At 39.8% G+C, this 27,682-nt stretch overlaps 1 protein-coding gene across 4 annotated transcripts in view; it reads right to left on the reverse strand.

The window, feature by feature from the left end:
* usp48 (ubiquitin specific peptidase 48) overlaps window positions 1–27,682 on the reverse strand; it is a 132,720-nt gene that overhangs the window by 88,764 nt on the left and 16,274 nt on the right. For all 4 annotated transcript variants that reach the window (XR_005945334.1, XM_041206699.1, XM_041206698.1 and 1 more), the window contains exons 2-6: window positions 26,452–26,572; window positions 22,629–22,785; window positions 20,188–20,315; window positions 18,724–18,848; window positions 4,149–4,257 (exon numbers count right to left, since the gene is read on the reverse strand). Coding sequence is in view for 3 of the 4 variants with exons in the window: in XM_041206699.1 (XP_041062633.1) it covers window positions 4,149–4,257; window positions 18,724–18,848; window positions 20,188–20,315; window positions 22,629–22,785; window positions 26,452–26,572 (640 nt within the window). In the remaining variant the exon portion in view is untranslated. The remainder of the gene's footprint in view (window positions 1–4,148; window positions 4,258–18,723; window positions 18,849–20,187; window positions 20,316–22,628; window positions 22,786–26,451; window positions 26,573–27,682) is intronic.

The raw sequence follows: 27,682 nt of genomic DNA on the forward strand, positions 1-27,682 counted from the left end.
CTTTTATAAGGAACTTCAGCAGAAGCTTTCTGAAAATCTACAACTGTATCTCATGGAACGCGACTTCCATGCTGTCAAAGCCAATGAGGGTTTAGGCATAAATGTTCCCATTTATGCAGATTGGAAACAAAATACAACTATAAGTTGCTCAAAATTTTTCAAGAAACAAAAACAGGGAGCAAATTTAGAATCAAGGAATGGTGTAGATATTAAAACTTTAATTCCTTTCACAAATGCATTGAGTGAAGCATTCTTGGAAGGGTTTTTCGCGGTTACCCCAAAACACTAATGTTTCCTCTCCTGGAATAAAATTTATGAATGAATGGACATTAATTTGCAAACAAACTACCATACCAGCTGTACAGGCTTAAAGCCCTGCCAAAGACCAAAAAAAAATGGTTGGTATCAGTCCTAAAACTGCTTAAATGGCAAGTATGCACTGATCACCAAACAGGAGCCTGAACTTGGTGCTATATCTTGCACATTAAAAGATGACTGCCATTCACCAATTGTTCATCGGCAAACAGTTCTTCTCCCCTCCAACATCCTTGCCACTGCCATGGGCCTGACTAAAGCTTTTCAGAACCAATAGTACAGTGCACAATTACTTGCAAAATACTTCTCTATTCATGCAGGCTGCTCATCCATGTGCAAATATAAATATACACAAAGCTTCAAATTTTGAATAGGAATTTGCTATCATTTCTCATACTGAGATATTAAATCCACAATGCAAGTTGCATTCTAAAAAATTCTGAATGTTCAATACAAAAGGAAAATTTCCATGGACTGCATCTCCACAGGTAAAATTTATATGACGATTAATGCAACACAAGAAGAACTACGGCACCTCAAACCTGCTCCACATTTATTAAGATCATGGTCGAACTTATACATCAACTCCAGCTTACAGTCCATTCCCCATATCCCTCAATTCCCTTTGTGCCTGAAAATCTATCGACTGAATGCACACAACTGAGCATCTACAGATTTTTGGGTACAGCATTCCAATGACTCATAACACTCAGGTGAAGAAATTTCCCCTTAACTCAGTCCTAAATAGCAAATCCTTAGTCCAAGGCTACAACCTGCTACTTTTGGTCTCTTGAACCAGAAGAAAGTCTCTCAGCATCCACCCTTTTAAGCCCTCAATTTTATACAATTCAATGAGATCACCTCCCATTCTTCTAAACCACAGAGGACGTAGGTCCATTCTACTCAATCTCTCCTCATAGAGCAGGTATCTCATCCCAGGAATAAATTTAGTGAACTTTCATTGCACTCCCTCTAAGGAAAGCTCTAAGACAACTTCCTTTCTTAGATATGACAACCAAAGTTGCACACAATACTCCAGGTACGGTCTCAGAATCATAATTGTTGCAGGGTTGGAGGCCATTTGGCCCATCTTGTTTGTACTTGCTCTCCAAATGAGCAACTCATCTCGTGCTATTCATTCGCCTTCTCCCTATAGCCCTGCACATTCTTCCTTTTCAGAAAACAGTCTTATTCCCTTTTGAATGCTTCTATTGAACCTGCCTCCACCACACTAAGGCAGTGCACATTCCAGACCCTGACCACTCGATGCACGAAAATGTTTTTCCTCATATCATTTTTGCTTCTTTTACCAATTACTTTAAATCTATGCCTTCTCACGAGTGGGAACAGTTTATCTTGATCTACTCTGTTCAGACCCTCCCTCAAAACCTTAATTAACTGCAGCAAGACTTCTTACTCTTATAAGCCAACGCCCCCCCCACCCCCACTGTAATAAACTCGTTGCTTGCTGGCGCTGCATGTTTACTTGGTGATTTGTGTACAAGGGCCCCCAAATCCTTTTGCATACCAACATCTGTTAGTGTCTCACCTTTTAAAAAATATTCTGCTTTTCCATTCTTCCTACCAAGTAGATAATCTCACTTCACCACATTATTCTCCTTGGCCAATCACTTAACTTGTCTTTTTCCCTCAGCATCATCCTAACAGTTAACTTTCACACATAGCTTTTGTAACACCAGGAAAACTGGATATTTTACAATTGGTCCTCTTGCCTAAAGATTGCAAATAGCTGCAGCCCAAGCGCTGATCCTTGCAGCACTCCATTAGTTGTAACTTGCCATACATAACATGCTGTTTATTCCTCCTGTTGACCAACCCACATTAAAACACTATCCATAATCCTATAAGTGGTAATCTTATATAACAACCTCATGTGTTACCTTATCAGATGCCTTTTGAAAATCCAAAAAAATACTCTCCACTGGTTCCCCCTCATCCACACTGAAAAAATCATTAATAGATTTCTCAAACAGGACTTCTTTTTCATAATACCATGCTGACTCTGCTAACCATATTATCATTTTCCAAGTGCCATGTCCTTTATAATACATTTCAGTGTTTTTCCTACATTCTTTTAACTAGAGATTCTGGCATCACTGGCACGACCAGCATTTATTACCCATCCCCAATTGCCTTTGAGAAAGTGGTGGCAAACTCCCTATGTGACAAATGAGTGACTTGCTAGGCATTTTAGAGTTAACCACATTGCCGTGGGCCTGAGGTGGTTACACATAGATAAGGCCAGGTAAAGTTAGCAGGTTTCTTTCCCTAAAGGGCATTAGTAAGCAGCTTGGGTTTTTAGAACAGATAGTTGCATGGTCACCATAACTGATACTAGCTTTTTATTCCAGATTTACTTAATCAATTGAATTTAAATTCCCTAGCAGGCATGGTGGGATTTGAACTCATGTCGCAGGATCATTGGTTCAGGGCTCTGGATTAATAGTCCAGTATTATAACCACTATTGCTGCTACTAATAATCAGGCCAAATGATTTAGAATTCCTTGTTTTTTTCCCACTCCCCTCTCTTGAACAGCAGGGTTACATTTGCCACCTTCTAATTCATGGCTACTATCCTAGATTCTAGGGAGTTCTGGACGATCAAAACCAACACAGTCACTATCTCTGCAGCCAGCTCTTTTAAATCCCTAGAGTGCAGGCCATTGGATCTGGGGATTTTTCAGCTTTTAGCCCCAGTAATTTCTGCAGCCCATTTTTTTACTAATATTAATTACTTAAAGTTTCTCACTCTCATTACAAATTCTAGCGTGTTCTTTGAATCTTCTACTGTGAAGACAGATAGAAAATATTTGTTTCACTCTCTGCCCATTTCCTTACCTCCCATTATAATTTCTCTTGTCTCTGCTTCTATGGGGCTCTCATTTATTTCCACTAATCTCTTCCATTTTACATACTTATCTAAGCTCCTGTATCTGTTTTTCCATTTTTTGCTAGCTTACTCTCTTATTCTATTTTTTCCTTCTTTATCAATTTCTTGGTCAGCCACATTGATTTTTAAAACCCTCCTAATCCTCAGGCTTACTTTCCTTTCTCCCATTGTAAATCTGTTCTTTTAATGTAACAAAATCCTGAACTTTTCACTTTCCAGTCAAGCTCTTATTTCTCAAGGGAATATATGTTTGTTCAGAATTGTGAATTATTTCTTTAAATCTTTTCCAATTCTTACCTCTTATCACATCTTTTGACAATGTCTTAACTTTCTCCAGCCAACATGTCCATCATACCTTTGGAATTGGTTTTGATCAGTTAGTTGTGAATACAGTTTTGGACTTAACCGCATCTCTGAAACTTCATATCTTATTATACCATGGTTACCCTTTGCCAAAAAAATCCTTTACTAAAATATTACTAATTAACACTGTCCTGTTACACGATACTAGATCTTAAATAGCCTGTTCCCTAATTGGTTCCTTGATATATTATTCTATAAAACTGTCAAGTGCATTCCATGCACTTGGCTTCTAAGCTACTTTTGCCAATTTGGTTTCTCCAGTTCATGTGATGATTAAAATCCTCCAGGATTATCGCATTACCATTGTTGTATATTCTCAATTTTCTAATTTAAATATTAGATACTGATATTATAACTCTCTTCAATTGTCTCCTGTCTGCGCCAAGGTAAATGAAAAAATATGACTTTTGATCGGGGCAAAAAACTGCAAGATTAATGAAATTCAAATGGACTCAACAATTATTTCTGTATTGTGGGGGTCAGTATGGTGGGTGAAAAAAATATTCCTGCAGAATGAATCATGGGGCCTTTTGTCCCCATTACTGAATACCAAGGTACCTTCAGAAATTCCTCAATGCAATCTGTCAGTTGCTTGTGTCCTTGGATATTTAACTCCAGTTCATAAAAACGGGATAACAGCTTAGACTCCCTCCCGCACTGATTACACCTGAAATTAAACAGAGATATTCCTAATTAAGCGGAGAATAAACAAATGACTGTTTTGAAAATGCAATAGTATGGTATAAATTATAGCTTGACGAGTGGAACTCAGCTTCCATGTTAGATGTACTTGGGATATAAGATGTTGAATCAAACAACCATCAGATTCCCGCCTGGATCACCACAAATTTCATTCATTTCGAATAGCTGAACATTTGGTCAAATTACTCGTCCTCTCTCAGACTTGCTAACAATTACTTTCAAAAATTCTGCTTGGTCACAGGTTAGCAAATCAATTTATTTCAAAATTTTGATAAGTCAGCTTTCATTGTTCTATTTAATTTTAATGTCTGTTTAATTGGTTTGTGCAACCAGTGTTAAGCTGCCAACTGTCAGTGTGGATGTAAAATGTAAACAGGAAAAAGATAATCATGTTTACAGATCATCTGCATCACTTTTTATATAGTGAGGTAGATTCAAGATATAGTTATTTGATGTCGACATCATGTTATTTAAAAGGTAATGGACAGTTGCAGAAAACACAAAAGTGCTAAAATGCCTTCAGCAAAAAAACTTGCATTTATAAAGCACTTTTAATGTAATAAGACTCAAGGGGCACTTCACAGGGGCAGAGTCAGGGAATAGCTGGCAGTGGGGCAAAAGGGGAGGAAGTTATAAGGAAAGGCGACTAAAGAGGTGATTTTAAGAAGCACTTTAAATAGAATGGAGAAAGTGGTGGGGTGGGGGAAGAAAGAGTGATGAGGGGAGTGAATTCCAACACTTAGGGCCTAGACAGCTAATAATTTGGCTGTCAATGGTAGGGCACAGGGAGCCAGGGTGTGCAATGGGACAGATGGAGGTTTCAGCAGCAGAAGAGCTGAGGCAGAAGAGAGATGGACAATAAGTATTGAGAAATAGTCAGTCTTGGTGACAGACAGGATCTGGGGTTGGAAACTGAGCTCAGAGTCAAAGTAAAAGCAAAATACTGCGAATGATGATCTGAAATATAAACAAAGAGCTGGAAAAACTCAGACAGCATCTGTGGAGAGAAAGAGAAAGATAGTTAACGTGGAGTCCAATATGACTCTTCATGATTAAGTCGGAAACTAGGGAATGGAGATTATAGCGTGATCTACTAACAGTGGGCCTGATTTTCCCCTCCCAACGCTGAACGCACCCATTTCAAAGCCAAAAGAAAGATAAACTTATTACAAGCTCATAAAATGGTCAAAGTTAACAATCCCCTTCGCAGCTGTGTAAGCAAGCCCCAATAGACCCAAATCCATTACTGTCTTGGGGTTCAGCCAGACATTCATAATGAAGTCATCTTGCAAAACACACATCTAGCCATCTGTTCAGCCTGCTTTGTTGATACAGTTGCCGGTGAACAGAGGTGGGCCTCGGCATCTGCCCGCCTCTGTTGCTGCCCTGATTGGTAACAGTCCCAACTTGACCCTCGAGGACCAAAATTCTGGTGAATGTGCTGACTTTCCGAAGTCAGGATTGTAATGTCCATAAATGGCCCAACTCACGCTTTCTGAACCAAAGACGAAAATTCAGCCTAATGACTTGGGTTGTTCCAGTGGAGGAAATTTCTGCTCATCCAAGACTGGATATCGGAGGGCGAGCCAAACAACAAATGACCAATGTTTTCAGAAAACAATCTCTAACCTAGTTTGGTTTATCTTGAGTTTTGGTGATAAGAATCAGTTAACTGTTTATGTAGGTTGTGATTTTTCCCCACAATTTCAGAAAACAATCTCTAACCTAGTTTGGTTTATCTTGAGTTTTGGTGATAAGAATCAGTTAACTGTTTATGTAGGTTGTGATTTTTCCCCACAATTTGGATCAAAAAGAGGTTGAGGCCATTATCCATTTTGCCATTCATCTCTCCTGTCTTCCATCTTATCATAGACCCTCCCTTTTGTTCTTTACTGCCCGTTCTCCCTTTCTCTGCCTTGATACTTGGTTAAAACCAGTTTTGTCTCCAAGCATTTTCCAGTTCTGAGAAAAAAGTTATCAACTTGAAATATTAATTAGTTCTCTCTCCACAGATGCAACTGACAGGAGTTCAGCACAAAAATCCAATGTAGTATTGAGGAAGTACTTCACTACCAGAAGGGCAATTTTTCAGATGAGACCTTAAACCAAAGCCCCATCCGTCCTCTCAGTGGGTCCCATAGTACTATTTTGAAGAAGCGCAGTGGAGTTAACCCTGCCGTCCTGGTTAATATTTATCCCTCAGTCACAAATAAAGGTAATGGTTTCGGAGAACTTGAGTGCAAATTGACTGTCACATTTCCTATATAACAGTAACTACATATCAAAAAAAAAGTACTTCATTGGCTATGAAGTATTTTGGAATGTCCTGTGGTTGTGAAAGGTACTATATAAATGCAAGTTTTTTTAACTTTTATTCAGCAGTTCCTATTTTTAATTACAGGTTTTTCATTGAACACCTTGCTCTTATGTAAAAACCCATTTAGCTAATTCCTTTTGAACTGCTAGAGGATAGCTTAAAAATAGCTCATGATACTCTTCATCACAGTGAGAAGCAGAGCTCCATCTTACCTCAAACAGGTTTTTTTGCATACGATTGCCTAATGTATTATAAAGACTGGTATCAGGAAATGAGTTTGCCTTTCTGGGCTGATATCATAGACAGTTGAGTTTTGTCTTAGTAAATGGTTTTGAGAGGACATAAACAGTCATTTTGTCGGGGGTGGGTGCGGAGGAGTGGGATGGGGGATTGTGTACCAGTGCCTGCAATCAGAACCTAAGTTTGTTTAAGTAAGTTTGCTTCAGAATTCTCATTGTTGAAATGTTAACCAGTTTCAGTTCTCAGCCAGGTTTCCAGGGCAGACAACTAAGAAGCTGCATGAATTCATAACTTATCTACTTGAAATAGCAGCTCTGCTGATTGCCTGTGAAGAACGTCTTTGATTTTCAGAGGAATTCTGCATTTTGGAAGTACTACAAAATTGTACATGAGCTGGGGATTTCTGTATACTTGGCTGCTACTTACTGCACTTCTCATACAAGGTGACCAAGAGGGGCTAATTCAGTGACAGAGTTCAAACGTTATTGGACAGAGCTAGGCTCTAAAGGCGGGCATATCCTGAAATAGTTCACACTTCATTTAAGTCAAATCTTTGATTGCTATTTTCTTGGTGAGTCTTTCTTCTGTGTTATAAAACAAGCAAACCAATCTGACCATCAGTTTGAAGTTGAAGATAACAAACAGCCATTGTTAATATCCACTGCATTGTACAGAACTAGGTGAGCAGCCCCAGCGGCTGCCACTGCTTAAACCTACAACAAAAACAGTAGCGGTTAGTCCAATGGAATGCTATTCCATTCACAGTGCTTGCCAGAATGCAAGGTTTAGTTCAAAGAAGATACATGTTGCGTATGGAAACTGACTTTTCACTGTGAATCTGAATTAGCAGTGTTTGGATAGCACCCGAATTATAATTATCATCACAGAGCACCTTTCAGATTAGGTTATCACCAATATTTGCTTTAAGCTGCATAGTCATGCAGCAGCCTAAAAATCCTTGCATACACCGCGCACAAGCTAGTCCTACCAAGTTGCTGCGCAAACAAATTTAAAGGTTCCATGAACCTAAAGGAATCAGCCACAAACTACAAAATAAAATCAGGATTATGTCAGTCATCACCCGACTGCAAGTTTATGTATAGCTTGAATGACTGCATCCAGATCAATCTAAGTAAACCTGAAACATGTCTTTACAAGATGAAGGATTTATTCACCATTTGGCCAAATAAACTTCACAAAACACCAATGATTGCAGCACACAAACTTTGTAACGAGTGTAAACATTAAACATTGCCTTGAAATTTGTAATTTCATTACAGTTAAAAATGTGGTGACCATGAGAATACCAATACACAATAACTATTCATGAAGAAGTCTCCTGATCTCAGTGGCGATGGGAAGAATTCAGCATGAAAATTCAGCATTTCAGCCCCAACAGAAAAAGCTTTGGGATCACAGTCACTCAGCTGCCCCTGTGCACCTACTAGGAAGCAATTACAAGATAGTCCCAGCAAAGGCAGAGGAATCATCTATGGAACCTGGACAAAATGGCATTACAATGAGAGGTAAATAAACTCATAATACAGAGATTCCCAGACAAAACACACAAGAAAAATAACTTGCTTTTATTTAGCACCTTTTATGACCTTAGGACATCCCAATGCCATCCCATTATAGCCAATGAAGTATTTCTCAAGAGTAACCAATGTTGTAGCTTAGAGAAACAGCAACTAATTTGCACTCAGCAAACCCCAAAAGCAGCATCAAGATAAATGACCAATCTGCCTTAGCTATGTTGATTGAGGATAAATATTGGCTCAAACCTGGAAACTCCCTGACTCCTATCCGAATACAGTAAAACTTTTGTTACCCGGCATGCTCTAGGAATGGGTGGTGCTGATTAGCAGGGAGTTATATTACTCTGGAAACAGGGCACAGTGTTGCTCTGTCTTTGAGGGGTTGAGGGGAGAGGGGAAGCAGCTGGGCGGTCAAGGGCCCCAGCACAGCAGGGAATCAAAGTCAAGCCACGACAGCTGAAATCCAAGCCAACACCATGACCTTCAAACTGGCTTTCGAGCTGTCAATTTCACATGATAGTTGCTCCGAGCGGTAACTGCTGCTTCAGATTTCCAGACAACTTCGTGGGTCTCCAGCTTTACAACTGAAAACCAAGTTGACACCACAACTGAAGACCAACCCCGACATTGGTGTTTTGGAAACCATTTAACACTGTTTCTGACCTTCAGGCTGGCTTTTAAAAAAAAAAATCGAGCATTCAGCTGGTAGCGTGCCGGATAACATGAAGTTGATCCATTTCAGAAATCAGACAGGGCCAGAGTTTAACATCTCAGCTAAAGGCAGCACTTCCGACAATGCAGTACTTCCTCACTGCTGTCCTGAAGCATTAGCCTAGATTGCTGTGGAAATCTCTGGAATGAAGCTTGAATCCATGACTCAGAAATGAGAATGCGGTCATCTAGTCTAGGCTGACTCCTTAGAAATCAAAACAACAATTTACTATCTGTGACATTGTTCATCGAGTCAGAAGGACCAATTTTATAACAATAGACATCTTCTCAACAGAATGAATTCGGCAAGTGTGACAGGAAGTAACTCAGATTTGGATGAAGTGATATAGGTCTCCCATGGCATTGCTCTTGTTTTCAGACTCAGAGATAGACTGCCTAATAGGCTTAAGTCGACATCCTAAATGAAAAGTTGTTTGAGAGTTCCCCTACTATAAGCAGTTAAAAAAAAATTTACTGTTCAAATTCCATGTTGAAAGCAATTACTCACTTGCTGTGTCTGAGCTCCTGATATATAAAGACAATCTTTCTAGAGTACAGTAGGTTCTCATGAACCAATAGTCACATGGAGAATTCTAATGAAATTTCACAACTTCATCTCCATAATCCTACACAGCCAAATCAAACCCAGTGTCTATAGTACTGGAATGAGAAAAAAAAAACTTATTGCACATTTCATACAGTGAAAAAAGGAGCAAACGCCAAATCAACATGGATATTGTCTAAAAACTAGAATCGAGGACAGGAAAACTTGTGGGATATTATTTTGTACTAGTGTGATTGTTAGTACACAATGACCAGCATTAGAAATGAGACCAATAGCAAAACTGCAAGCTTCATCTTACAAAAGTATTGCTACTATTTCACCAGTGATTTAAATTATCCAAGACTCTTCCTCTAACCCAGGCTTCAATGGATTATCCTAATTAAAGTTAACAACATTAACAGTGCGGTTTCCAGTTAGAAAAATTACTCACTAAAGAAAAGGGGATAAAGGCAAAACACAGATTATAAATAATGCTAAAGGTGATTGTAGTAATTATGGGTTTATTTAGTGTGTAATGTACCTTTAAGAATAATACTGAAGATCACGGTTGGTAGTAAGTAATAGGAGAGTAGCGCAGGCTACCTCAGCAGCCAGTGTAGAGATAGAATTGGAGCTGAGAGCACACGTGTAGTTGCTGCTGAGTATATTGTAAACAAAGTTTGCACCCAATAAGTGTCTTCTGATCAACACTATCACTAATAGCACAACTCGGCCACCCTACAACAGTAATATAAATAATTCAGTTTAGAAAAATATACAGGGAATAACGTAACTGAAATACAATAGGAGGGAGAAGAAAACAAGTATGGCAATTTACAGCATCAGGACAAAAAGTCTAACTTGCTCAAACAGGAGTGTTCTACACACACAAGAAATAATGCAAAATGTTAATCCAGTTTAAAGGGTATAATGTGGTTGCCATTCCCAAGATATGGCTAGGCTATTGAGTTGGATGATCAGCCATGTTCATAATGAATGGCGGAGAAGGCTCGAAGGGCCGAATGGCCTACTCCTGCTCCTAGTTTCTACGTTAAAAGCTGGGCTTAACTAGGAGATGAATGAGGTTATAAGGGCGGACAGGGAAGTTGAAAAAGGTGGAATTGTAGAAAGAGAGAGAGCATCACTTAACAGTAGGTAGTGAAAGCTCTGCACAGAATGTAAAAGAATAGAAAAAGATGGAAGACATTGGTGGGAGTTTTTTTAGACCATCTGACAGCAATGATAAAGCAACTGAATGCATAAACGCAAATAAGGGCAGCTTGTTGCCAAAACAGAGTGGTTATAATTGGACATTTCAGTTTTCATTAACTAGAAGCAAAACAGCTCACATCCCAAAGGCAGGGAGTTTCTCTAGTGTATGAGAGACAGTTTTAGGGAACAATAAGTTCCAGAACCAACATGAGAACATGAGTGATGGGCCTGAATTAGTCAGCAACCTAAATGGTAAAATAACACTTAATTAATTGTGGCCATAACAATAGCATAGTGGTTATGCTAGGCTAATGCTCAGAGGACATGCTGTGTAGTTTTGCTCTCCTTAATTGAAAAACAGGATAGAATTGCATTAGCAGTTCAGAGAATGTTCACTCGACTCATTCCTCAGATGAAGGGCTTGTCTTATGACAAAATGTTGAACAGATTGCGCCTACACCCATTGGAGTTTAGAAGAAAGAGAGGTGATCTTATTGAAACTTATAAGATCTTGAGGGGACTTTATAAGGTGGTTACCAGGAGGATGTTTGATCTTGAGGGGGAGACTAGAACTAGGGCAGAGTTTAGAAAAAAGGTCTCACTGTTAAGATGGACATGGGGAGAAATTCTCTCTCTCAAAGGGTACCTAATATATGGCACACTCTTCCTCAGAAATCAGGAGGCTGGGTCAATGAATTTATTCAAGGCTGAGTTAGACAAGTTTTTGATAGAAAAGGGAGTCAAAGGTTATGAGGGGCAGACAGGAAAGCGCAGATACCACAATCAGATCAGCCATGATCTTATCAAAAAGCGTAGCAGGTTCAAAAGGGCCAAATGGCTCATTCCTATGCTTAAATCCTATGTTCTCATGTAATCCTCAAGGACAGTGGGGCCCAGCACATCAGTGCAAAAGATCAAGTTGAAGCATTTGCAACTATCTGCAGCCAGAAGTACCAAGTGGATGATCCATCTCAGCGCCCTCAAGGACCCACCGTCACAGATGCCCATCTTCAGTCAATTCAGTTCACTCCATGTGATATCAAGAGATGCTCTGCACATTGAATATAACAAAGGCTAATGTGCCTTGCTAACATCCCAAATGGAGTATAAACTACTCCAGAATTAAATTTGCCTCTAGTCAAGCTTTTGTTTTACAACAACAACACTGGCACCTACTCAGTTATGTCATGGCCACAAAAGACAGGGCAAATCCAATCAGCTAATTAATGTCTAGTCTATTTTCTACTGCCTTCTTGAACCGCTGCAGTCCCTGTGGTGTAGGTGTGGTTAGGAGGGAGTTCCAGGATTTTGAGTGAGCAAAGGAACAGGAATAGGATGGTGAGTGGCTTAGAGGGAATCTTTCAGGTGGTGGTGTTCCCATGCATCTGCCACCCATGTCCTTCTAGATGGTAGTGGTAGGTTGGAAGGTGCTGCATCAAGGCTCCTTAGGGAGCACCTTCCAACCCTACGACCAGTGAAGATGGTGCCCAACCATCTTCAGCTGCTTCATCAATGACCTTCCCTCTATCATAAGGTTAGAAGTGGGGATGTTCACTGATGATTGCAGTAATCAGACCCATTTGCAATGCTCAGATAATGAAGCAGTCCATGCCACCTGCAGCAAGACCTGAACAACATTAAGGCTTGGGCTAAAAAGTGGGAAGTAATACTTGCATCACAGGAGTGCCGGGCAATGACCATCTGCAACAAGAGAACCTAAACATCTGCACTTGACATTCGATGGCATTACCATTGTCAAATACCTAATCATCAACATCCTGGGTGTCACATTTACAGAAACTTAACTGGACAAGAAACACAAATATTGTGCCGACAAGAGTGGGTCAGAGGTTAGGTATTCACAGCAAGTGGCTCTCAGCCTGTGAACCAACAAAGGCAAACTATTTGAACAGAATGTACTTACAGAGACCTGATCAATTACCTACTGCACCTCATATCATAACATTTTTTAAAATGCCATTCTGCTCCATGTGTAGATTTTCACAATCCTTATACTAATGGCACTGAACTTTTCTCTCGTAAGCTACAAATCTTCATGCCATAACCTGGGGTCTCCAGGTCATGCTCACAGAATAGAGGGTGGGATATCCCATTAGAGACATAAAGGATGACCTCTCAGACCACCTTCAACTCTGACCAGGATTTTCATCATCTTGAATGAATCACACTTCCTTTTGATGTTGTGTCTCATAGCAGCCACAATATTTGTTCAGGCAAACGCATTGCTGGGCGTTTTGAATGAAAACTGATTTGAATCTGGGATGCAAACTTTTACAATGACTTCCATTGTCCCAAAATAATCTTTTTTACGGCTGTTTGGTCTGAAATTCTATCTAATTAACTTAATGGCATAGTAAAGTAAGGCAGATGGAGCAGAAAGTTGTAAAGAGACATTGATAGATTAAGTGAGCGGGTAAAACTGTGGTAGATGGAGTTAATGTGGCGATGTATGAGATCATTCATTTTGGATCCAAAAAGATAGATCAGTATTTTCTAAGTTGTAAGAAACTGGGAAGTGTGTAGCAACTGAGCAATTAAGCAGTCAATATACAGAAATATAAAGCTAGTGGACAAGCACAAAAAATAATTAAAAGCTGAATGTTAGGCTTTATCTTAAAGCAAATGGATACAAAGGGCTGCAAGCTATGGTTAGACTGCACCTGGAGTGCTATCTCAATTCTGTGCACAACACCTCAGGAAGGATATTCTAGCGTTGGAGTGAGTGCATTACAGATTTACCAGAACTATACTGGAGTTAGAATGGTTAAGCAATAGTGGCAGATGGTATAGATTCAGCTTGTACACCCTTGAATACAGAAGGTTATGGGATGACAAAATTGAAGTGTCTCATATGATTGAAGAATCTGATAGGGTAGATACAAAATATGCATTTTCTCTGGTCATAGAGTCCAGACAAGGGGACATAGCCCTGAAATTAGGGCTAGGACATTCAGGGAGCATCTCTTTACACAAAGTGTATTGGAAGGTTGGAATACTCTCCCTCAAAAAGCTGAGGCTAGGCCAATTGAAAATTCAAAACTAAGATACAGGTAGATTTTTGTTCAGCAAATATATTAGGGATAAGAAGCAAAGGTGGGCAAATGGAATTGAGGGACAGATAATCTAACTCAATAGTGAAACAGGCTTGAGGTGTTGAGCAGTCTACTTCTGCCCCAAGCACCCTAGATGGCATTTGTACCCCTAGAAATATGGTCAGGTTCAGCAGCTATGTTCAACAAATTAAACCTTCTAACCCAAACAGGTGAAAACCCTTATATGGTCGAAGTGCCCTACTTTACCCTTGGGATGCTCCAAAATGCTCGGCATTTAATACATTACTTTTTGATGTGCAGTGACTGTTCACCAACAACATTTGGCAAACAGCAAGATCCAACAAATGACACAAGATGAATGACCAGGTGTTTATTAATGTTAGTCAAGAAAAGTGTGCTGCCCACGACACTGGGAGAACAGTGGTTCACTCTGGATAGTGACAAGGAATACAAAAATCTCTTGCACTATTGGTCTAGCTTTAGTTGAATGACAACACCTTTGACAATGCAGCATGGGGACAGAGGCACAGGTGGTTATTGATTCTCTGGAGAGCAATTTAATCAGTCCCATTCCCCTGCTCCATCCCATAGCCCTGCAAGTTTATTTCCTTCAACTGCCTATCTAAATCATCACCACTTCCACAATCCTCATGGACACCAAGGTCATGACCACTGGCTGCATAACCACGTTCTTTCTAATCGCCACCCAAATCCCTCGCCTAAAACTTTAAGTCCGCGTTCCCTAATCGTTGCCCCATTAGTTAATGGGAACAGCTTCTTTTCAGCTACCTCATCTAAGCCTGTACACCTCAATCAAATCTCACCTCAACCTCCTTGACTCCAAGGAGAACAACCCCAACTTCTCCAACCTAACCATGCAGGTAAAAGTCCTCTAACCTTGGAACCAACTCTGCACCCTTTCTAGAATCCTCACAACCTTCCTAACACTAGATGGTGGGTAACACTACCCTATTCCCCTTGACTGTGGGATCCACAACCAACGGAAAAAGATTTAGGGTGAGACACAAGAGGATTAGAGGGGTTTGGAGGAGAGGGCGTAGGAGATCTGGAACACTACCTGAAAGGGTGATAGAGCCAGAAACCATAACATTTAAAAGGTACTTGGATATGCATGTAAAATGCCAAAGCTTAGAGGGCTACAGGTTAAGAGTCGGAAGGTGAGATTAGGCTGGGTGGCTCCTTGTCGACCTGTGCTGACACAATGGGCCGAATGGATTCCTTCCATAAATTTCTTTGATTGCTATGAAGTGCGGTGACTTGGATGCAATACTCTATTTGCAGAAATTAATTAAGGTTCAGCATAACTTCCTTACTTTTGTGCACAATACCTTTCATCATGAAGCACAAGATCCCATGTACTGTGCTGCCTGCTTTCTCCTTTGAAGATCTACATACATGTGTCCAGAGGTTCCCTCTGTCCCTGCATTATATATAAAACTGCGCCATTAAACCTATATTGTTTAGCCCTATCCTTTCTCCTAAAATGCAATACCTTATAGTTCTCTGCATTAAATTCATATTTTCAAAACCACACTGAAGAAGTGTCATTTTAGAATGTGTGCTTAAGTTCTGGAGTAGGGTTTGAAACTACAACCTTCTGATTTAGTGTGTGAGATTAGCAACTTAACTAACATGATCCAAAAGACAGGTCTTTTAGTGGAGGTGCTCTTAACACTGAGTTCAAAACCAGCCCACTAAGCTGGAAAGTATAAAATTCACGTGTATGGCCCAAAAAGCTTGACCCAAATTCTTCAACTATCACACCATCCAAAATTGCTGCCTCATGCTTATGGGTGAAACAAGATATATTGCCCAAGTAGAAATACATAGTATTTGGTAATTGAATCCTCAAAGGGCTATGTTATGTTGAGGGATTCAGAATGACCAGAATGCAGAATTAACTAGATGCATTTGCATCAGACTCTGAATCAGTGACCTTCAAGGAATGGTTAGAGACACATCTGTGAAAGAGTATTAACAAAAGGCAAAGAAACCTGCAGATGGTTAAAACTGTTAAGCAAGTCAATCAGCACACAAAATCAGCTATAAAAAAAGGGTTAAATTAGTACTGTGGGCTACAATAAAGACTTAAAACAGATAACTAAATTTAATAAATAAACAAAGTTATTGGCTAGATTAAAACCTACAGACAAATGAATGATATTTGAAAACTTGAAAACCTAATTAAATAAAAGAGACAGAAGCACAAGTGTCGTGCTGCAGTTGTACCATGTAGGAGCTGGTGGGCACCATTGTGATCCACAATAAGTACATGTGCAGTAAGTGTCTTCAGCTAGAGGAACGTCAGCTCAGGAGCTGATGAGCAGGAGTCCGAGCTTCAGACACTGCAATGCATCAGCAAGGGAGAAAGTTATCTGGACACCTTGTTCCAAGAAGCAGTCACATACCTTAGGTTAAGAACTTCAGATTTACTCTGCAGTAAGGGACAGGATGGTGTGGCTACGAGTGAGACAGGTATGGAAATCCAGATGGCATCATTGGAAGAGCCTCAGTCCTTGAACCTGTCCAATGGGTTCAAGATTCTTGCATCTTGTATGGACGAGAGCAGGGACTGCATTGGTTGGGGGGGGGGGGGGGGTGAATGAGCAAACTGATCATAGGTCATGGTGCAGGGTCCCATTCAAGTCGGAGTAACAAGAAATGTAGTAGTGGTAGGGGAATCAATACTGTTCTCCACAGCCAAGCATGGGACTCCCAAAGGTTATGTTACCTGCCCAGTGCCAAGGTTAAGGGCATCTCCTCGATACTGGAGAGGAACTTGGAGTATGAGGAAAAAGGTCCAGTTGTCATGGTACACTTGAGTACCAACAACATAGGTAGGACCAAGAAGAGGTTCTGCTGAGGGATTACAAGCAACTAGGGTCAAAAGTTTTTTTTTAAAAAGCAGGACCTCTGATAATCTCAGAGATGATAATTTCTGGATCACTAACCAACCCATGATCAAACTGGCAGAAAGTCAATAAGATCAGATAGTTGAACTTATGGCTGAAAAATTGATGTGGGAGAAATGGGTTTCAATTCATCAGGTACCGGCATCAGTACTGCGGAAAAGAGGGAACTGTACTTTGGGGCAGCTTCACTTGAAACATGCTGGGGCCAGTGGCCTGGCGAATTGAAAAACTAAGGCAGCAGATAGGGCTTTTAACTAAATAATTGGAGGGTAACACGGGGTGGTGGCTGCAAGTGAGGAGAAATTTAGAAAGTCAAAGAGAAAGTACAAGTCAATAATGCAGGGTAGTAATATGAGTAATGATAACCAGAGTGTGACAGGAAGGAACAGACCATACAACATTAGGAGTACATCAGCAAATAAGAGTAGGGAAAAAATGGTAGAGATAAAATTGATGGTTGATTCCTGGGATGAGAGGATTCTTGTATGTGGAAAGGTCAAGCAGGCTAAATCTATGCTTGTTGGATTTTAGAAGAAAGAAAGATTATTTTATTGAAACATAAGATTCTGAGGGGACTTGACAGGGTAGATGCTGGTGGCACAATTTCAGCATAAGGAGTGGCCCATTTAAAATATAAATTAGGAGAATTTCCTAGCTTAGAGGGCTTTGAATTGTTGGAATTCTTTATCCCAGAAAGCTGTGGAGGCTGAGTTATTGAACATATTCAAGGCTGAGATAGACAATTTCTTGAGTCAAAGGTTTTGTGGAACAGGCAGGAAAGTGGAGTTGAGGCCAAGGTCAGATCAGCCATGATCTTATTGAATAGTAGAGCAGGCATGAGGGACCATCTGGCCTACTCCTGCTCCTATTTATCTTATGTAGCATCCATGGACGGAATGAAGAAATTAAAATTTCAGGTGTGGACTCTGTCAGAATCTCCTGAGTGTTTCCACCATTTTCTCAGATGTTATTTTTCTGATCCACACAAGTTTTGCTGATGATAGGATTGAATTATTCCAGGCAGTAAGGTTTTTGATTTTGCCCCGAATGAGTGATTGCCACAGTTTAGTCGTCTGGAATCCACTGGCTTGTTTCACCACCATTGTTTGAAATATATCGTTTGCAACACTATTGTATTTTGTGTTCTGAAAAGGGGTGTGTTGGAGTAGATATACCTGCATTTGCAGGTTTTCCTGAAACCAAGGCAGTTTGGCTAATTTAAGAAAATTATGGGTGGAATAAAATGTTTTGAAATTCTTGACACAGGACAAAAACATCTTAAAAAGTTAACCAATATGAAGCAGTAGCTTCTTACTTTGCTGAAGGAAGGTATTGTAGCAGAAAAATGCGTAACAAAACATAATTAACCACTGCCTAACCTTCAGGCAATGGTACAAGGTATTGAAGTGAGATAATCAGTTGAATGCTCATGACAGTTAAAGTCATATAATGTTCCAATTAAGTGTATGACAGGGAATCCAAAACGTTTAAAATCGTGCAAACTGGCTTGTTTTCTCCTTATAGTGGTTAATCTCTGAATCAAACACTGAATTAAATGTTACATTATTGTATCACAGGGTGCATTTTTGTTAACATTCTATAGAAGATATTTATGAAAGACATTGAATAGTATGAAAACAATGTAGAGTTTAAAAATCATATGAATTGAAATAAATCAAATCAGCCAAATTCTCATCACAAAAGAACATATACTACCAGCAACAAAAGGAGGACACAAATTACCAGCTTGTTTCTCTTCCTTTTCCCACTGCAATTTCTTTACTGATACTTTTTACACTGAAGTATATCTGAAAAGTTCTGCAGCACAAGCAAAGTTCAGTAATAGATTCCAGCACACTCACACTGTAACGTAGGCGTACTGTCCACAGAACTGCTGCTGTATAATATTCTGTACATCTGGATTGTTCTGTTTTGATAGTGTGTCCTCTAGCAGTGACATAAAAAGCTTGGAGAATTCTTGAGCATCCTGTGGATGCAATTGTTAAATATTTTAATCAATTAAGATAATAGTAGTCATCCTAACTACCAGATATAGTTAAGTAAGCAATGCATGAACGGTTAGGAGAATTTATAAAACGGGAAAATCTTAAAAAAGGACATTTCCATCGAGTGCGAAGTGAAATGTGTCATTGCTAATGTAGTCTTCAAAATCCTAACAATTTAATATAGTTGTGATCTATTGGACTTGATTACCAGTTTTTTGTCGTATTTACAGCTTGAGGTTAAGCGTCCATCAAAAGCAGAGTAGACCCTCAACCACAAACAATGTGAAATTATTTTATATTTTAGTACTCTGTACCTGCCAAAAAGGACTAAACATTTTAAAGCTAGAATAGTTATTACAAAGGCACTTAGAAAGTTTAATTCAGCTCTTGAAAATCTAGCATTAAAAATGATCTGTAAAACTGTAGTTAACAGCAACAAAAACACTGGCATGCTACTCCAGCAGACTATTGCATTTAGGTAACAAGATATTTCTCTCTCCAGAGACGCTGCATGACCTAAGTATTTGCAGCACATTTTGTTTTTATTTCAGATTTCCAGTATCCACAGTATTTTGCTTTGTGGAAGATATTTCTGTGAATGCTCACTAATTTAGAAGCAATTAACTGATGATGCTCAACTTTTTACTGTACTCCCACCAGATTTTTACTTGCCCTTCCACACTTACACTTTCTGACCCTAGATTACATGGTCTCAAAGATCATTCCCTTAATCTTCCTCCACCTTCACCTTCACAATATTAACTACATCATCTGCTGCCTTTGTCTTCATGCTTTCTCCTTAGCTATAGGTACTCACAATTTCAAACATTTTTCCCATCTCCAACCATCTAAATCTACTTGGACTCTCTTGCTGGTCTCTTTGCAAATTTTTATCTTAAAGCAGTTTTGCTTAAAGATCTACCCAAATTGTTAATTATCTTGCAGATGCTGACCAACACATACTATTTGCAGTTTTCCCACATTTAGAGCTTACTTTTTATTAATTGAACCACCACTGTTGGATTGGGCATTAGGTTTCCCTGTTCACTGCTACACCAATTATAATTCTTTATGTTCCTGCAACATGCAATACAAAAGCATAATTCAAGCATGAAATGCCCTCTGACTTGGTATTTAACACTCAAGAAACTATAGTGTCAACTATAAGCCAACAGAAAATATTAGCAAAAAAAGAATTTCCTATTGTTCAAATTGGATAGCTTAACTAGGGCGTTTATTTGCAACTTGGGGGTCATAGGAATCCTGATCCATGCATTACATTTCTTAGCAAACTAGCTGCTTGGATTCACATCCATTTACCTGCTGTTGCCCTGTATCCAGGCCCAGTGCTTTTACAAAACCAGAAGGATCGATATACCGTCTATTGCTACTTTGCAGCAAAGCAAATAAGTACTGAAGGTGCTCACAGATGGACTGCGGTTCAAATTCTGAGGTAGAAAACACAATATTAGTAACTGATCATTGTTGTAATTAATCTTGTTTTTCTTTAGAATGCCTCACCTCCATGCTTTATAGCTTATAGAGCAAAACATACAAAACAATCCACTTTAGTGATCACTTCTTGTTATAATATGGATGTAAATGGTTAAATATTGCTTGCTAAAACACATTTGTATTGAATTGGCACCATTTCCATTGATCATACGGCCTACATTCCATTGTACCAAACAACCCATAAAGAACACTTTACTCTTGTCTCAACTCTATACTATACTGCAGGTATACTGAAATGGAGCCAAGACTAAGCAGTGCACAGTACTTTTATATAGTTTACCAATCAGCTGTGTAAACTGCTGGTCAACTCTGCTCAGCCTTTTAGCAAAACTGCCTACCAGCACTTTAAAGCTCTCAGTTCTAATGGTTTTGAGATCACCATCGTCTGATTTAATGATCATTCAGGCTCCTTTCCAAATCTGCCATTATAACTCAATTGCGCTGCATTTAAGTCTATTTTTTCTACAAAGTGTAAGTCACATTGTTTGAAAAGAAGCAACACCTCCACACAAGAAACTGCCTTCATCTTTCAAGTGTGGTGAATAAATGATACTGCATTTTTTAAACAAATTCTCATTGCATTCAAGAGCATCATACGAACAGCAAAATTGCTGCTTCACCCACTGTGCAAGCCAAGTGCGTTTGTGAGGCATCAATGCAGTTTTGACCTCTACAGCATAACCACTGGGGTGGGTGGGGAGGGTATATTTTAATTTTATAAACTATGCACATACTTACATTTTATAAATGTGTACATTTATTTGTATATACCAGAATGTCAAATATTTGACATTCATTACATACATCATTATCCTCAAACATCAAAGGATGAGGAAATAACACATGTTCAAACAGTAGTCTTCAAGAGTTTTTTAAATAAAAATAACTCCAAAGAACATATTAATTTGAAATCAACCTAAGAATGACTCACATTAGGATGACTGCAACAAGAAGGTTGCCATGCTGTGATGTAACAGATACCTTTTCTACTATTAAAGGCACCTTTTCTACTATTAAAGGCGCTTAAGTTTTGGGGCCACATGATGATTCAGCAAATTCAAAAGCAATCTGAATAAATTAACTGGATGGGTCTTAATGTCAATGGATAGCCTTTGATGGAGATGATGCCTTTACGGGAAAGCCAGTTAAGTACACGAGTGAGAAAGAAGGTTATGCAGATAGGGTTAAATGAAGTAGGGTGTGAGGAGGTTCATGTGGATCATAACCACCAGCACAGACAAATTAGGTGGAGTGTTAAAGCACAGAAACAGGCCAACGTACAATGGAAACGCAATAAAAGAATGCTCATTTGAAAAGGCAGAAAACAAACAGGTTTGAGGATCATTAGTAAGCATTCAATGAAAGCATCCAGTTAATGAGAATTTATTAACAAAGGGTATTCACTTACCTGGGTGCATCTAAATGGGTTTGACTAAAAGTTATTCTAATCTAGTATCTAGACCATAAAGTTTGGCCACAACTGAAATAACTCATGCATTCTTGGGAAGCCTTTTTCAAAAAGAAAATGACCATCTGGAATCAGAGAAGGGCCAACTGGGACTCCTATAAATTAGGAACCAGTCTTGCATTTTTGTATAATGTCCCTTCCTTTCTCCTTATGTCTAGTTTTCAAAGCAGAGGTCAACTTCAAAAACCCAGTTTAGACTTTAACAGAAATTGAGCTTTTACACTGAATATCTGATTCAATAAATAAGGGTAAAACAGGGAAGAAAATGTAAACAGACACATCCTGACCTCAAAATACATTCTCAAAACTGACCCTCACTGTGACAGTTTCTAGCTTCATCATACAAAGAGGGAATACACTATTCCTTAACCAAATGAAAAAGGAACTTCAGCCCAGGATTGCCAATCCTGTTCTTGCAGGTGCTATAATTCAGTGCAGGCTTTCTCACTCACTACCTCGCCACACAACTTGGGCTGAGATCAAGAACTCAACAGATAATGAACGCACAGAACCCACGTCCTATGACAAAGCACATTACCACATCCATGTGCTGGGACGTTTTCCACAGCTGCTTGTTTTTCCACTGTCTAAGGGAAACTGCCATATCAAGTTCTGGGTAAGTTTGTCTTGAGCTGAATTATTGATCATGCTTATCATCATCCAGGCCATGACCACACATCTAATAATGCAGAAACTATTAAAAAACTATTGCACTGAAATGTGGTCCAAGACACTTTTTTCTCAATTTCCTCAAGGCTAATCTACTGCCAATACTCACCAGAATCTTCCTCAATCCCTTCTCCAGTCCCTATCTCCTTTCGAGGACCATGGCAGAGATACAGTGCTTGTCGCAACTCAAGGTTGTGAAACCAAACCTGAAGCAAGGTGTTAACGTAACAAGTAGCTCCGAGATTAGTTAGTCCTACAAAGGTATTCTTAGAAAAAAGAAAAACAGTTTGAATTATGAGAAATAAATTTAATTTTTTTTTTTACAAACAAGGTGAGGATTCTGGGTTTCTAAAACTGCTAAACTATAGAGCTTAATGGTAAAGGGAATTTTTTGTAGAAAATGGCCCAACTGCCCAGTAACTGACCAAAAATATGAAGGGCCTAGCTCTCAGGATGTATTCTAAATACAGGAAAGGTAGTACTTAAAAAAAAATTTAACACCATATTCACAACTTTACCCAATGCATTTCTGATTCAAATTGCTGGGAATGCAATCTCAATACTCATTCTCATGGCATATATATTTACACTTTATTCTTTTGGTGCATCTCTGACAAAGTGTGCCAATGTTTGTAAAATGTTATTGCTATAGCCGTGAGCAGCTATTCAGCAATTTTTAAACAGTGATAAATTACTTCCCATTAAGACAAAGATTAAAATTATCTAGCACCATTTTACTCAAATATTATACAATCTAAAACTGAAAGAAGTCAAAAAGCACCATCTCCTGGAAGCCTATACTCACTTGCAAGTATTCCATTAAACATCTACTCCTCCAAGAACCTTTGGATCTTTCACCAATTAACCCCCTACTGCGTATCTACACAGCATATTACAAATATCCAAACAATTCAGAACAACCAGCAGAGTTTCCAGTAGGTCATGCAAATCAGTTCGCCCAAGAATCAGTCAAACCAGCACCAAAGGTGAAAGAATAAGAAATAATAAAGGTAAGTAGTCACTTGTAGGAGTGGTTTGCAGGACCCCTAACAGTAACTATATTGTAGGATGATGTATACAGGAAAAAATAATTGGCGCTTGTGAGAAAGGTACAGTGATAATCATGAGTGACTTTAACCCATATATAGATTGACGAATCAGATTGGCAAAGGTCGCCTTGAAGATGAGCTCAGAGGGTGCTTTTGGGAGTTTCTTACAGCAGCACTTTCTACAGCCAACCAGAGACAGCAGGCTTTACTAGACCTAGTAATGTGTAACAAGACTGGATCACATCATGGGAAAGACACCCCCAGGTAGTAATGATCATAACATGATTGAATTTCACATTCAGTTTGAGGAAAAGAGGAGTGGGTCTAAGACCAGTGGTTTAAACTTAAATAAAGGCAATTATAAAGATATGAGGACAGAGCTGCTCAAGGTTTTTTTAAAATTCATTTCACAGGATGTGGGCATCACTGGCTAGGCCAGCATTTATTGCCCATCAAGAAACTGGTGGTGAGCTGCCTTTCATGAACTGCTGCAATCAGGTACACCCACAGCGCTATTATGGAGGGGGTTCCAGGATTTTGACCCAGCAACAGTGAAGGAACAGCAATATATTTCCAAGTTAGGATGGTGTGTAGCTTGGAGGGGAACTTGTGGTGGTTTCCTATGCATTTGCTGCCCTTGTCCTTCTAGGGGGCAGAGGTCATGGGTTTGGAAGGTGTTGTCAAAGGAACCTTGGTGAGTTCCTGCAGTGCATCTTGCAGATGGTACACAGTGATACCAATGTGCATACATGGTGAAGGGAATGAATTTTTAAGGTGGTGGATGGGGTGCCAATCAAGTGGGTTGCTTTTCCCTGGTTGGTGTCGATCTTCGTGCTATTGGAGCTACACTCAACCAGGCAAGGGGACAGCATTCCATTATAGTCCTGACTTGTGCCTTGTAGATAGTGGGCAGGCTCTGGGGAGTTAGAAGGTGGGTTACGCTCTACAGAATTCCTAGCCTCTGACCTGCTCTTGAAGCCACAGTATTTATATGGCCAGTCCAGTTCAGTGTTGTGTCAATGGTAGCCCCGAGGAGTTGATAGTGGGGGGGCTTCAGCAATGGTAATGCCATTTAATGTCATGGGGAAATGGTTAAATTCTCTCCAGTTGGAAGTGATCATTGATTGGCACTTGTGTGGCACAAATGTTACTTGCCACTTATCAGCCCAAGCCTGAACATTGTCCAGATCTTGCTGCATTTGGGCATGGACTGCTTCAGCACCCAAAAGCTCAGTGCTAGGGCCTAAACTATTTACAGTCTATATCAATGACTTGGATGAAGAAACGCAAAGTGTGGTTGCTAAGTTTGCTGATGACACAAAGATAAGTAGAAGATTACGTTGTGAATAGGACATAAGGAGTGTGCAAAGGGATATCAACAGGTTGAATGAATAGGCAAAAATTTGACAGGTGGAGTATAACGTGGGAAAATGTGAACTTTTCCACTTTGGCAGGAAGGACAGAAAATAGAAAAGCAGTATATTATGTAAATAGAGAGATTGCAGAACTCTGCGGTACAGAGGGATCTGGACGTCCTGGTTCATGAATCACAAAAAGTTAGTTATGTAGGTACACCACGAGTTTAGGAAGGCAAATGCAATGTTGGTGTTTATTGCATGGAGAATTGAATATAAAAGTTGCCGCAGTTCTACAGGGCATTGGTGAAACCACATCGTGGGCACTGTGGAAAGCTTTGGCCTCCTTATTTAAGAAAGGATCTGATTATCTCAGAAGCAGTGCAGAGAAGGTTCACTCAACTGATTCCTGGGATGAAGGGGTTATCTTGTGAGGACTGGTTGGGCCTGTTGGAGTTTGAGTTTAAACTCCCATTGGAGTTTAGAAGAATGAGAGGTGATCTTATTGAAACATAAGGTCCTGAGGGGACTTGAAAAGGTTGGTGCAGAAACAATGTTTCCCTTTGTGGGAGAGACCAGAACTAGCAGACAGAGTTTAAAAATAAAGTCTCCCATTTAAGATGGGGATGAGGAGAAAATTTTTCTCTGAGGATCATGAGTCTACGGAATTCTCTTTCTCAGAGAGCAGTGGAGGCAGGGTCATTGAATATTTTTATGGGTGAGTTGGATAGATTCTTGACTAACAACACAATCAACAGATACAAGGGTTAGGAAGGAAAATGGAGCTGAGGCCACAATCAGGTCTGCCATGATCTTATCAAATACAGAGCAGGATTGTATGAATTGCAAAGGCAAATTACATAGGGCAGAAAATCGAGTTTCCATGATCTTTTGCACTGATTTGAGTAAATACTGCGCTCAAAGCTGGCCCAGCACACAAAACTGGCCACAACCCGAGACTGAATTCATCACTATGGCACGTTTCCACTAATTCTGCCATTGTGCCACTTAGGGGCCTTCAAGGAGGCTCTCAAAATTAAGTTTTTTGGTGGAAGAACAATAGACATCTTTAAGAAAGTATTTAATTTACAAAGGAATTGACTAATGTACACCAGTGTAACTAATAAATGATTTTCTTAGTTCTTTTCAATTATTTTAAATTAGATTAGTCACAGGTGCTGGACCGGGCACTGATTAAAATGCTTATATTTTGTGATAAACTCATTTTTCAGTTGTATTAATAAAACTGCACCAGGTTACCACTCAAATAAGTCAATGAATTATTTTTTAATGCAAGAAAAAAATTATATTCTAACATACTTCCTGAACACACCGGTCCATGGAAGATATAAGCTTGTGACTGTGCAAATGAGTTTGAGCAGGAGCTTGAATCAATTGTTATTAATTCAGAAAACTGGGTGTAATTCTGAGCACAATTCATGTCCAGATGGCAGATTTCACCTGAAAAGAAAACTCTACCCATTTACATTTTGCACCAAACTATCGCCAAAACACACTATTTACTCACCTTGCACCTCCTTTCAGAGTTTGGATCATCAATGTTGTGGAAGCTATTTTCATCAATTTCTCCCAGCCACACATGTTCACCAAGACCCACTAAGCAGTTTGGGTTTCCTCTACAGTTGCGTCTAGATTGTGGAAGGGGAAAGCAAACATCAGTAATAAAGCTAAAAACAAAAAAACTGCGGATGCTGGAAATCCAAAACAAAAACAAAAACAAAATTAACTGGAAAAACTCAGCAGGTCTGGCAGCATCGGCGGAGAAGAAAAGAGTTGACGTTTCGAGTCCTCATGACCCTTCGACAGAACTTGCGTTCGAGTCCGAGAAAGAGTTGAAATATAAGCTGGTTTAAGGTGTGTGTGTAGGGGGCGGAGAGATAGAGAGACAGAGAGGTGGAGGGGGGGGGGTGTGGTTGTAGGGACAAACAAGCAGTGATAGAAGCAGATCATCAAAAGATGTCAACGACAATAGTACAATAGAACACATAGGTGTTAAAGTTAAAGTTGGTGATATTATCTAAACGAATGTGCTAATTAAGAATGGATGGTAGGGCACTCAAGGTATAGCTCTAGTGGGGTTTTTTTTATATATAATGGAAATAGGTGGGAAAAGCAAAAACTTTATAATTTATTGGAAAAAAAAAGGGGGAAGGGGGAAACAGAAAGGGGGTGGGGATGGGGGAGGGAGCTTATGACCTAAAGTTATTGAATTCAATATTCAGTCCGGAAGGCTGTAAAGACCCTAGTCGGAAGATGAGGTGTTGTTCCTCCAGTTTGCGTTGGGCTTCATTGGAACAATGCAGCAAGCCAAGGGCAGACATGTGGGCAAGAGAGCAGGGTGGAGTGTTGAATGGCAAGCGACAGGGAGGTTTGGGTCACTCTTGCGGACAGACCGCAGGTGTTCTGCAAAGCGGTCGCCCAGTTTACGTTTGGTCTCCTCTACATTGGAGAGACCAAACGTAAACTGGGCGACCGCTTTGCGAACACCTGCGGTCTGTCCGCAAGAATGACCCAAACCTCCCTGTCGCTTGCCATTTCAACACTCCACCCTGCTCTCTTGCCCACATGTCTGTCCTTGGCTTGCTGCATTGTTCCAGTGAAGCCCAACGCAAACTGGAGGAACAACACCTCATCTTCCGACTAGGGACTTTACAGCCTTCCGGACTGAATATTGAATTCAACAACTTTAGGTCATAAGCTCCCTCCCCCATCCCCACCCCCTTTCTGTTTCCCCCTTC

This window comes from Carcharodon carcharias, chromosome 15 (genome assembly GCF_017639515.1).
Source record: "Carcharodon carcharias isolate sCarCar2 chromosome 15, sCarCar2.pri, whole genome shotgun sequence".
Lineage (NCBI taxonomy): Eukaryota > Metazoa > Chordata > Chondrichthyes > Lamniformes > Lamnidae > Carcharodon > Carcharodon carcharias.